Source organism: Protopterus annectens, chromosome 7.part0 (assembly GCF_019279795.1).
Source record: "Protopterus annectens isolate FY-2018-M chromosome 7.part0, PAN1.0, whole genome shotgun sequence".
In the NCBI taxonomy this organism is placed as follows: domain Eukaryota; kingdom Metazoa; phylum Chordata; order Ceratodontiformes; family Protopteridae; genus Protopterus; species Protopterus annectens.
Window position 1 is genome coordinate 955,056,268 of NC_056739.1, and position 14,190 is coordinate 955,070,457.

General features: G+C 36.7%; 1 protein-coding gene across 1 annotated transcript in view; it reads left to right on the plus strand.

Moving 5' to 3' along the window:
- CFAP20DC (CFAP20 domain containing) overlaps nt 1–14,190 on the plus strand; it is a 2,639,303-nt gene that overhangs the window by 373,079 nt on the left and 2,252,034 nt on the right. Inside the window, exon 4 of the mRNA XM_044076355.1 lies at nt 4,404–4,497. Within this exon, the coding sequence (XP_043932290.1) occupies nt 4,404–4,497 (94 nt within the window). The remainder of the gene's footprint in view (nt 1–4,403; nt 4,498–14,190) is intronic.

Consider the following 14,190-nt stretch of genomic DNA (forward strand, 5'->3'; position numbering starts at 1 on the left):
ACATACATTTATATAAAAGAAAACAACCATGTTAACATGTTCACAGTTACAACCATTATATATCACATACCTTCTTTTACACAATCATCATCAATTCAACATTACATAAATTGTTCAATTCCTGCCTTTCTTTAAACCTTACTCCTCCTCCAAAACATTATTTTGCATGTATTGTTCTCAGAGTTTCCATTTATTATGTAATTTGTTCCTGCCCTTTTCTAATGATCATACTTCCAGTTCTTTTATGTCTGCTACAAAATTTACTACTTCAAATAGAGCTGGTTTATACTTTGATATGATCTCTCTTAAATCTTTTAAGATAGGATCTGGTAGTCTTTATATAGTCTTTGCCATGTCTTGTTCCATACTGTTTAGTAGGCATAACCCAAAATTATGAACTATCAGAATAAAGGTGTAAATGAACTAACATTTTCTCCATAATTATATTTTTTAGAAGATGGAAGCACTGTAATACAGCCACCATTATTCAATATGAGGAAAACAGGGTTCTTCTGCATTCTGTTTGACAAAATGTCTCACACAAGTCTGATCAAACACTAAAATCTTGTCACAAGAGCTGAAGCAAATCTAAGGGATAAAAACCTAATTCTATTTACAGCCATACACAAACCATGCTTTTGGAATAGAGAAGTTGGTCTTTTCAAGGAGTTTAATTATAATAGTAAACTAAGCTTCATCCACCATCTGATTTTTTCTGTGATGTGTCTGGATTTTCCCATTCTGTTCCCTGTGAGGATCAACCTAATTCTTGCTTATATGAAGAAGCTGAAGCGGGCAGTATGATATTGCCATGTATATGGTGCATTGTTTGTTCCCTTCCTCACTTCTTCTCATTAACTAGAAACCATTGATCTTTCATTTAATCCCTTTGAAATACTACTGTGAAATGACAATTGCTGTCTATCATTAGTCATTATTTTAATGCAAGTAATATTCCAGTCATCTTTTTATGTGTGTGTTTGTTTGCTTACTGATTTTTTTTATCAGCTGGGACAGTCTAACCAGGCAAAATCCCCTTTTCATCAGAGGTTTGGGGAAAAAAAGCTCCAAATAAAATTATTAGGAATTACAATAACCTAATAAACAATATATGAAGTTACACTGAAAAAGAAAGATTAAAATAATCTTAGTTAATTATCAGATTACACAAAGCAATAAATTCAGTTAAGCGTCATTAGCATGCAGAAGAAAACTAGAGTCTTTACAACATTTGGATTTGTTGATGCACAGTAATGAAAAAAAAAACACTTCTTTTAAATAGTCTGTATATGAAAACAAGCTTTTACATTATCAGACATTTGTTGTAGACAACTCATCTGAGAAAGCCAAAAGTTATACTGATATCTAACATTGCAGAATAGAAAATATTGAAATAGGTGTTACAGCTGTATTATTAATTAGAGTGGTATGTTATGAGAAGCATAGCTGCATGTGTGTTATAGAAAACATAGTTATAATTAAGTAGTGGCAATTATATGAATAAGGTTGCTTAGTTGTTATAGAGGTGGGAAGGGAAGGTTAGAATGTATTGTGATGTTAACTCTATGACATAATATAGTCAATGATATTGTTATATGCATATAGAATTGCATAATAATATATATGTTTGGAAGCTTATTGGTGATAGTACTGCAGAGAGACAGAATATTTAAACATTGAAAAAATAAAAAGTTCTTGTCTTCTGTGCCAGATGAATAAACAAGTATTCTAATGTTAGCTGTCTGAGACAGAAGGTAAATCCCTAGATCTAGGATTGACTATTGACCCAGTCGCTGGAGGACCCAATGAGGGGGTGGAGGAGTGAGTGGGTGCATTCTGGGGTTAGCCAAGCAATCTGGCCAACTGTAATTCCAGTGAAGACATCCTACTGAAGACATAGCATGCATAGTATGGGCAGAGAGTACACCTGGAGTCTGGATTATAGCATAGAGGAATGAAGTCCTTACTATGACTGAGATAAGCCAAGCTTGATTAGCATCTTATGGATTGGAGAAGCTAGGCAGGGTAGGATATGACGAGGATATATCAACATGCCCATTTCAGTGGATGCCCAAGAAAAAAATCTCCAGCAAGTACAATGTAAATTTGTAAGGTCGCACAGCACAAGTAGGCATGCAGTCAGTTTTGAGATAACAAAATAAGTAGTGTTCACAAAAATGAAAGTGTGTAATTCATGCATAAAAAAGTAAAACCAATGAGTAAACAACATTAGAATATGTATGGGAAAACCAGTGGTGAATTGGCAATACATGTATGTCTGAAAGTACAAAATAATCAGTTAATTGACTGATGTGTATAGGTGGCAGTGTGTGTTATTGAGAGGTTTGTATTCCACATCCAGTATGATCTGTTGATAGTTTAAGCTATGTATGTCATACTTAACAGTAACTAGTGATGTATTCATCTGTAAGTTTGTTTGTTTGTGTCTTTCGGCTTTTCCCTGACATACAGAACTCTTGGAGATCATACTAATTTGATTATGTTAGATAAATAGTGCTTGGCACCACACTCAAAAGGTTCAGGATGAAACCTGAGTAGGTTCGGACCAAGACAACTAATATGATAAGCTGCTTTGCTGAAAGAGTTGCTTCACTATACACTTGTCAGACTAACAAATCTAATAGTTCTAGCAATACAGACTCATTTAAAAGAGAGATAGAATTCTTTTGGAGAGAGAAAATACTTATTTTCTGAAGATCAGACCCTTGTAGCAACATATTCTGTATTCTGGAAAAACTCATTTCCAGATGTGACCATAATGCCTCATGTCCATGTCTGCATACACTGAGAACAATGGGTCTGATATTCTCAGCAGCAGGAATAACAGCATGATGCACAATCAGCAGTGTGTGTGCAATCCCACTAGGGGATGTGCATCTAAGATCCTCTAAAGAGGAAGAGTCATGCAGCTATCACTTCCAAAAATAAAGGCCAGCAGTATGCCACAACAGTCAAGTCCAGTAGGATGGTTTGGCAAGTGATGAGAAGCACAGATGAATGCTGTTTTAAAATGTTTGTAGTTTTCATAATGTAATATCCCTGTTAAATACTTTTACAGTCCCACTGTATTTTGCATTTTGTTTCTCCAAACTGACTTAAGTAGTGAACATCTTTTGTGCAACCTCTATTGAGATATTTATTAGCCACTTCAACAAGCTTGCTTCACAGATTTTTGTATGGGGTGTTTTAACCAGAAGTTTTCAAATTCTGTTCACATCACCAGTGTTATCAGTAATGAGTCTGACACGGAAATACAATGTTTTGTTTCAAAATACCTTTGTTTGAGATTCAGTACATAACTAGTGCCCCATGTAGAATATATCAGACATCCTCCATGTGTTGGTTTCTGTAATATATTCAGTTTCCCGTACGGTGGTCTGCTGCATCCATCATGTAAACCAGGACAAGGAGGAGATGAATGTGCAGCACAACCTCACATCCAGCTTATACATAGCATGGTGTAGTACCCACTTTTGTCATATTATGCCTCTCAAGGTTGTTGCACATGACAACTAGCAGCACTGGCTGTGTGTGTGTGTGTGTGTGTGTGTGTGTGTGTGTGTGTGTGTGTGTGTGTGTGTGTGTGTGTGTGTGTGTGTGTGTGTGTGTGTTATGCTGTCACCAAAACACACTATTGTGTCACAGTTTGTGTTTTGCCAGCTGTCAGTGACACACTGCTTGACAACTTTAGTGTTTCTGTCAAATTGCCATTACCGTTTACCATCTTTCTTGCTGTGGTATGTTAGGCCAATGTAGTGATGAAAACCTGCAGCCTCTTCACAGATATACAGCTATCCCTTAGTTGTGTCTTGGTCATATCATACCATCTAACTTACTGCATGTATGCATGAACAGTACAGTTGTTTAGGGATTTTACTATGGCATGGATAGTTATGCTGAACTGTACACAACCACCACTTGTGCTTTATAGTTAGAATTTTAATTATATGCTATACCTGATGTTTTTCCATGTTTGCACTGCATTCTCCAGATATGCATGCTATTTATCTGCTCCCTGCTACTCTGCACTTGTAATCTACTGCTGGACAACATCCAGATAGATAAATGGTGGTGTATACAGTCAGTGCTTTCTGCAGCAATATGCTGCATATAATGTATATCACATACATCTCACATGCCCTGAATACCATTTATTTGTATGTGATTCAGAGTTCCTTTGATCATGTCACTTGTGTGCATGGCTACCCTTGAACTCCACATGTATATATCACCATTCTGTATGTATCACTTAATATGCTTTGTGTGGCACTGTCCCCGAATACTGCCACAGAGTCTTGATTTGGCACAGAAAGTACTTGATAATAATTAATAATATTAAAAGCACCTATCTACTAGAAATGTTATTTCTTTGACATTTTCAGGAGTTTGATAAAGAAGTAAAAGGTTTTATATACATCCTTGAGGGCAGCAGTCAAACCATCAAGATGCACTTACCTAAAGATAATAAGCAGACACGTGAGTATAATGTTCAGTTTGTCAAGAGTTTCATTCTTAGTAGCATTAATGTGTTTATTGCGTGTACTGGGAGGTAAAATGCTTCTTCAGAATTGCATATTCTATTCCGTTTTAAGGCACTACATATTACTTGCATAGTCTACTTGTAAACTGGAACTTGGATAGTTCTGTTTGTGTCTTTATTCAAATAAAGTAATTGATAAAAAAACACTGTTCTCAAATTAAACATTTAGTGTGATCTGAAGTTCATGCTTACATTAATGCTATTGTGCAGGATTGAATATTTATTAAAGTGCAGTCATTGTCTTTCAGTTTATCTCTGCCTCTTAATGAATTTCACTTTCATTTATGTTCTAGATGCTGAAGATGCAGTTTATTTTGCAAAGGAAGAAAGACCATAGTGCATCTTTAATTGTGTTAGTTTAAAGTGTCTTCTCAGTTTTTCCTTATGGCCATATCCCCAAAATGATGGCATAAAAGGGTTTAGACCTTAATTTATATATGGCAATAGTGCATTCTGGATACTAGAAACCAAGTTAATCCTTTTAGCTGTCTGAACCATCTATCTACCTCTCTCTCTCTCTCTGTATTTTATATATATATATATATATATATATATATATATATATATATATATATATATAAAGTAGTATGGGTACAGTATCATATCATATCCTGTACTGTTGATGTTTTGAAATGTCGATGGTTTCTTCGATATAGTGACTGTCGTTATATTGTATATATATATATATATATATATATATATATATATATATATATCTATATTTGGTTTACCATCATAATGTCGACCGGTGGATAGTCGAGTGAGTATGCCCGAAAGGAGTGCGACAACATCCCAAAATTGTGAATCGAAAAATGCCATCCTGTTTTTGACGCATGTTAGCATTTGATTTTGGGTGTAGAGCGGTCGGAAATGTTAATTTCAGTGTTTTTGTGACATTTTGACCATTTGGCATTATGGGATTTGCTGACAAAAGTTGCTCATATACAGAGTCGACCAATGTGCGTGCGACATTACGATAGTAAACTATATATATATATATATATATATATATATATTAAGTTGTTCCATCTTTCAGACCTAGCAGACAATATACCTTTACAGAAGACAAAAGTCTCCTGTTGCTACATTTTGCATGGAAATATAGTAGTCAATGCATTAAGTAGGATAAGTAAGATAGTGTCGATTTATGGCCTCAGTTATAATAGGTTGCAGCTTCAAGAAATAAAATCCGGGTGTCATTCTTACCAACAAAATGTAATCCAAAATAACCTTATCCCTATCAATCAGTATATAGTTAATTTATATAATGTGAAGTATTACTCTTACGTCCATGAATTCCTTGCTTAAATTTGCTGAAAAAAAGTGATTCAGTAACTTCAAATAAGCAGTATCAGATGAAAGTAGATATATTTTTCTAAGAATTAATTGATACTTTTTGCGATTTGTAAAACTGAGTACTCTTACAATGCTCACAATGTTGATTAATCCCCAGTGACTGTGTACCGCAATGAACTGCATTTAAAGATGAGTACAATGGAATATCCTGGCTGCTGCCTTATTCTGAAAGCACCTGAATGCCACAGTCTTTACTGCACTGTAATGCATAGCAGTCCACCATTGATACAGTAAACAAAACTTATTCATCTGCCTCAATTCACATGGCTATGTACCAATCTACTCTGCATCTCATTTTTTTTTTCTGTGGTAGGCGCCATTTTGACATTATGTGGTGCAGACAGTTGACAGAGTGGTTGGCCTGTGCACCTTACAGACAAATCAGCGGTATAATAAAGTACACTGGGGGGCCATAAGGATTTTCTGCACTTTTAGGTGGCATTGTAATTCACATTTAAGAATAGTGATCAAGTGGCACAGACATGTATGTCTTGTTACTTAGAACATGTTTATGCTATATATGGACATTTTTAGTAAGGTTTTCATTCCAACAGTTTGTTGGGAATTTGTATATCAGGAGTTCTATACTGCAGCTGTACTGCATACTGGCTGACTTAGGCACAAATGTTTGACAGAAAATAAATGCTATATTGCTCTTATCTTAGCTATAAAAAGGATTAGTAACACTGTTCATCAGAGTAGCAAAACTGGATGATTATTGGAAGGTGTAGCACTTTGTGATACTCTTTGAATAGCACACAAATCTTAGTTATGATTTTAAACTCTTTATATCTTATCACAAGAGTGCATTATGCGGTATACAGAAGAGAAGTATCTGTGTTGAGCTATAAAATCGCTTTCTTTGGAGTTTGAGTAACTTTTTCCACTCTCATATCCCTGTACTTTGGCATTATACAGTGAAGACCATGCCTCTGAAGTTTTCCATCAGTGATGCTGTTTTTTTTTTTGTTGTTGTTGTTTTGCATTTTGTATTCCGTTTTGAAATTTGCAAGCATATGCTCCGCACAGTATTAACAAAGAATCGAAAGCAAGTTATTATTGCAGAATGAAGTAGCCTTGACTAGCCCTACATCAGAGAGTGTAATGTGGCTAAGAGGAGGATTCTTCTGGTATCAGGTACTAGAGGTTGTTAGTCCAAGGATGTGGGGGTAGATAGTTGGCAAGAGAAATTATATGGTTCTCATTATTACTAGTTATTTTTGGTACTATTTTTTCTCATGTGATTTGGTTTTGTCTTGCAAAATAATAGTAAGGTTTATATTTTCTTTACTCTGTGAGGTTCTGGAGTTTTTGAGTTGGGGTATTTGGTGGTCCTGGCACCATTCATTTGTTACTGAAGGTATGGAGTATCTCATGGTATTTGTTTTTTTTTTTTTTTGCTTCTGTGATAGCTGAACAACTGGTTGCCATCAGTATGGTGTTCTGGAGTTTAGAATTTTATGTTGATATGTTCCACTTGTTACTGTAACCTGAAAGAGAATAACTGATTTCCATTAACATTTTTATTGAAAATTATTACCGTTACTGTTATTTTGCAATATAGAGGAGTGGATCACCAATTATAACCTACTAATTATGTGTTCGAGACATGGATGCCAAGAAACTCACTTAAAGAGCGAAGTTGAAGAGGTCAATCTTGGCATCCTTGTCGAGAACACATAATAAATGTTATGATCACAGACCCAGTCATAAAGCTTTGTACTGCATGGAGCTTTATCTGCTCCATGTACTAACAGTGACAGAAAGAAAAGCGCAAAATGTTTTGTCGGCTTTCAAAACCATAAAGCACTTAGCAAGCACTGTCAGAAAAATAATATCACATAGTCCGTTATGTTTCATTAGTGAGCAACTTACATTCACCTTGCCATGCCTCACACATATCAAGATTTTCACAGAATGTCCAGATTTTTGCTCATATGTTTAGTCTGTTCCTCGTAAAATCTGTGGTTTTCTGACAAATAACTAAGAACTGAAGTCACTAATTAATGACCTACCTTTGAGTTTCAGACTTCAATTGTATCCTTCAAAAAATGCAGGCTAACACAAATCCTGTTATTCTAGCAACTTTAAACTTATAAACTTAAGTTTATAAGAGAAAGTCAGGGACATATTACTGGCACAGACAACAGGCAGAAACAAATCTGTACTTTATTCTACCACTGTTGTGCATTGGTCAGTACTGGCATATCTGACTCCCTACTGAGAGACCTGATCTTAACAAGTCAAACAAGGAGCACTTAAGCTCAGGTCTCATGCTATAGAAGTGCTTAACCGATTTGTCTTTTTCCACATATCGGAACATAATCACCATGCTCCATGTACTACATCTGCCTTACAACTGAGCCAGTTCTTCCATTTGGAAGCTATTTTGATAGAGGACCAGTCTGATTTCTGCTAAGGATTTTTTGTTATGCTTTACCCATAGACTAGTAGCGAGAGATACTACTTACAGTGATAAATGTGCAGGAAAATAGGAGCTGGAGATTGTTATTGTGACAACATTTTTCTATTACTTGTACTTTTTTATATTTTATTGCAGGATCTTGCAAATTTACAGTGGAAAAAAATTTGTATTTTTACTGAGTTTGTTTGGTAGACTACATTTCTTTCTTTCATCAACCCAATTTCAAAAGCAGTGTTTAATCTAAATTTCAAAAGCAAGAAGCAGATAAAACCTGGTCTGTCTGGAATTTATACTGGGACTTTTTTTATTTGCATCTTGGAATACTGGGGGCTACATGGCTTTGAAGTTTGGCATTTCCGGTCTCAAACTGTACTTGTTATGAATTCCTGAGAAGTATTTTACTTGTTAATCAAATGTTATGAGTATGCAAGATTTTAATTGATTTGATAGCTCTGTTCTATTGTTTGTATTACTTCATTATGTATTCTATATTAATATCAAATACTTTTGTGTTAACTTTGCTGGTAATTTTACATTTCCACATTTGAGTCTTATTTTGTAAAGTGTTTAAACATTAACTTGAATCTGAATCCAGGTGATCTGCACTCATTTAACAGACCCAGACTTTCAGGAGTTAGTCGGGGGATAATGACTGACTGGTATGTTTGCCAGCTTACTGGTTCTGGCAGGAAGGGAGAAGTTTCTTGCATAGAACTACAAGACTTTGGTGTGACTAAGTAATAAGTATTGTATGCAGGGCATGCATTACACTGGTAATTTGGCTGATTTGGGAGATAGGAAATTCACCCCGGGGATCACTTCTGTGGCTCTGCTTGACAGGGGCACAGGAAAATAATTTCCTTGGGTGGCAAAAGCCAAGGTACTGTTTGGCTAGGCTTATATAGGCCCTAGGGCCAATAGCCTAGTACCTACCTATGAACCTGTGAAAGGTAGTTAGAGCATAACAAAAAATCCTTAATAAGGATCTGGGTGGCACAGTATGAAGATGCCTTGATTTCCTGTCTGTGTACTCTCTGTATACTTACATAAGGATTTTCTTACTTATGGGGTTCAGGTCAGTGAGGGGTAAGCTGGACATTTACCAGAGATGTCAGAGCAGAAAATCAAGCAAGGACTCCAGCATATGGCTGATGATGGACAGCCATGGGGAACCAAAAATGTAAAATAAATAATAAATCTGGGACCTGATATTTATCAAGAACTCCACTGTATTTTAATTAGAGCCTGAGAATAGATGCTGTGTTAGTACATGTTAACTAACAGTAAGTTTTCAGCACTGAAAAACATAATCTAAGTATATCTGAATAAGTTGTGTGAACAGTGGGTATCAAAAATAATGAAGAACATTTGCATATATGCAATTTTTAAGTAAATTGGAAATTGCGTGATTTTTGCCATGAAATGAAATCTGCATTAGTCCTAGTTGCTGTTTATGTATCATGTATGGATGTATGCTTTGTTTTGTGTTCCATGATATGTATTAGCCAGTTACATAACTGTTAAGCAACTGCACTTGGAAACATGATGTACTTTCTTCCCACTAAACAAAGAAAACATATTTTCTTCTTTCCCATCACCTCTATTACTTTTTCTTTAATCCTTACTTAGGCTGGCTGGGATTGAGCTTTCTATAGCAGCACAGTGCCACCCTGAACCACTCTCAGCTCTAACCTGCCTTAATCCCGATGCCCCCTCAAGATCACTGGTGAAGCAATGTATAAAAAAGGCAAATGATTCAGGGTACCACGATAGCCACTCAGAAGATGACGTGTGCCCTGTTATAGCCCTACATGCCTTACATGTTGGTATCATATTAATAGGGTGCTGTTACAAGTGAGGCATAGTTTTGAAAGCATCACTGCTCTGGACCTTAGAACAGCAATGTACCCAAGCCTGCCTGAAGTCCAAGCAGGGCTGCCAGTCTGAGAAATGGTCTCCACTGGCACGACCAAGGCATCTAGCCTCCAGTAAACATATCATCTCAACCCTCTCCCAAAAGGTGGTGAACAAGAAAAGCCTTGTCATGCCTTCTTTCACCCCTGCCTTCTCCAGCAAGCATTAGAGCCACTAACCAAATTCAGGTTGCTTTGTTCACAGACAGGGCATTATTCCTTGGTGGCAACAGAGATCGCTGCAAGGAATTTTGCCATAAAGAGTACTAATGCTGGAAAATCAGACAGGATTAGACTCAGGGCCAGAGGACATTGTACATTCCCTGTACCATCACTAATTGTAACAAAACATTTACAGAAGTCATGAGTCAAGCTGGTGCACCTAAATACAGGAATTCTGTGCAATAAAATAGTGCAGTTGTGGAAGTTGCACCTAACTATAACAGTAGATGTTTGAATTATTCACTGTTGCAGTAGCCCTTGGGTTGTATCCTGCCAAGGATACAGTAACCAGACAGCTTCCAAAAGCTTTCATACTCTCCCACACTGTCACTCTTGCTGCTTATTAACTCAGCCTCTTTTTGGAAGGAGCTATAAAAACAGCCAGAGAAACTAAAAATCTTCATAACTTTCTTGTCCCTCAACAAAAAATGGGGAACTCAGCCTGAACAAAGAGTGTCTTCATGAAACAAATGCCTAAAATGTATCAGAATTGAATAATCCAGGCAGAGAGGTGAAGTTGTTTGATGCTGAGGTGTGTCAAACTCCCCTTGTCCTGTGTGAGTAGATTCAGTCTGTGAGGATGCTTGTGGTAATTTCCCCTGATCAGTTCCATAAGAAGGGAGTCACCACAATGATTTTTTGAGAGTCTGTCTGAATGTCAAGAATTACCTTCTCTGAATGTTCAAAATTACCATGGGAATTTTTGAAAAGGAAAGAAATGCAACTAGAAACATCTCTGACTAGGGGAGTGAAGATCATCTGTTTTACAGGCCTACTTGCAAAGAGTCCAGGAAAAGTATCTGTGTAGCTATCTGTTTTGAAAGGAGGCAAACAGATTTACTTGAAATGTTCCCCACACTTGGATCAACTCATAGAAGAACTCTTCACTGAGTTTTCACTCATTCTGCCACTGTGTTTTGCTCTGACAGTATTTAAGAAGCTTGAATAGTTAACTCCCAAGCTATCATTGCCAGCTAGCACAGTGAATATGATCTGGTGCCTCCCCCTTTATGTACCATGCCACTGTGGTGTTGTCCATCACGATCCCAGAGATGATGCAGAGATATCATTGATGTGCTGTGATCTGTCTAAGCTGTCCCACAATCCTTGGACCTTTACCCCATTAACACTGCTCTCCAAACAATATTTGAGGAATCAGTCAGTACAGATTGTAATGAGGTAAGTGGGAAAAAAGGGAGTTCTGGATTGTCATCCATGGGATCCCTGCACCAAAGCAGTTTTGACTTGATAAAAATCAAGAAAGGAAGCTGAAACCCCAGGGGATGAAAATGTTTGGTTCACTTATTTTTGAGGTACTTCTGAATCATTTTCATATGTAACTTGGCATAGGAAATCAAGAGAATCATAGAAACCATAAGACCTAGTATCCTGAGAAATTCTCTGGCCTTAGCTTGAGACTGGTGAGAAAAATTCAGGAAGACTTCTATACACGAATCCACCTTCTCCTGGGAAGGAAAGCCTTTTCAGACTCAGTGTGTCAGGCAACCTAGAAACAAAATCCTGTATGAAGGATCCTAGCTGCTGTAGTTACCTTTGTTAAGGACTCCTGACAACTGGGAAAAGACTCTGCACAAATACGCATGTCACCTAAATAAGGAAAATGTGGATATCCTGCAATCTGCAGTGGGCCACTACTGGGGCTAAACTTTGAAAAACTCTTGATACAGAGGACAGCTCAAAGGGTAATGGAGAGAATTGAAAATGTGACCCCGACACACACAATCTTAGTAATCTCTTGAAGCTTCTTCTTATAAGAATGTGATGGTAAGCATCTCTGAGGTCTAACCATAGCTTTCAACCAATCATAGACAAATTTATACAGAATCAGGGACAAATCCTGAAGAAATCGGGGCCAATCAGGGACACCTTTAAACTATTAGTGCTATTAACTTGAGACATTGACAGTATCAGAACATATCAATTAATATGCATTTTCTGAAGTAAAAGAAGTCTATAACTCTTAATTATTCTCATAATTCATTAAGTGTTATTCACCACCTTTCCTCCAAAAGTCACTAGTTTTAGGAGGGATTAAAAGGGACAGAGCTAAAATTTGAGTCAAAATCAGGGACAGTTGAGAGGTATGGGTCTAACATTATAACTACAGGAAATCCACATAGTCCACTCAGAATGAACACCAATCAACTACGTGAAGGATACCAAAGAATTGTTGATGCACGGGGTGCGGCCCAGTTAAAAGTTAAAATGTTTATTTAAAAAATTACAAGTTAACAGCTTTCATCTAAAAAATATAGACTTCAATTCTGATGAAGTTTATATTTTTTAGATGAAAGCGCTTAACTTGTAATTTTTTAAATAAACATTTTAACTTTTAACTGAGCCGCACCTCGTACATCAACAATTCTTTGGTATCCTTCACGTAGTTTTATGGGTCTAACATTACAGGACAGCTCTGATTTGGGATCAGAGCTAGCACTGTCTGAAGGGTCAACTTCTTGAACTTTGGAATCTTTACAAAAAGATTGAGAGAATAAAGATCTAAAATTGGTCTCCAAGTGTGCTCCTTTTCAGAACAGAACATTTCTAGAATACCTCTTTGATCTGCACTGGAGTTGGAGCAAGAAACAGCAGGACTGGTGTAACTATCCATGCTAGCCAGGGAAAAACTTTATTCCCAATAAGCTGTAGTAGAAGGGGTTGGCCATAAGGTATGTTGTCACTTAATACACCTAATCAGCACAGAACCCTTTTAAAATTTCAAGTTCCCCTCAAAAAGTTATAGAAACAACACACAATCTACTCCTGTTAACAGAGTCACTTTCCCTGAAAAGAGTTGTTAAAAATGAATCTAGTAGCTTGCCAAAAAGTGTACATAAGCATAACATCAAAAAATAGTTTCTGCCAAAAAGTAAACTTACAGAAAAATAAAATATATAAATTCAGTTCCAAACTGAAGTATATAAGCTCCTATAGTGTAGATAGCCATCAGTGCTCTTGAAAATCTGGTATTCTTTAAGTGATATACATCAGTCTTGATAGAAAATAAGTATAAAATATACTTTCAGTGAAAATAGTATGGAAGAGTTTCTCCAAAGGGCTATTATCTGTCTGATAGGAAGCTTTAGGCTGACGGCTGATCCTGCACAGCCTCAGACTTTGTACTCAGCAGCAACAAAATATTGAGATTTCTATATAGCAACTTCCACAAATGGCTGTGCCTAGAAGCAGTCAAAGAGACAGTGTGGGAGGGGATGAAATATTTTGGAAGCTGTTCGGTACCTGTATCCTTGGCATGCCACAATCCATAGGCTACTGCGGCAGAGAGAATAATGAACATCTCAGAATTACAGGCTTGGTTGTACAGTCTACACCTTCACATCCTTGCAGCAACAGATATATTGCTTAAACCATATGTTCAGGAGAGGGAGCTTAACAAGACTGACTGCACCATATACAGAAATGAAAGGACTATCAAAAGGTCTGAAGAAATAGTGCTAACAGTCAACAATGTCTTTGTCTCTCTACTGGATGATATCCAGCATCCGTCACTGCTATGCAGAGAAGTTATCTTGGCTTCTGTGCAATTTAGACGTGCAAAAAAATAAATAATAGCTTGTATTTACTTGCTAGCTAAAGCAAATGGTCACACACACAATTTCGTGGTATAAGGAATTCAGTAGCATAGATTTTATTCACCCTTGGAAACTTTAGATTTTATTCACCCTTGGAAA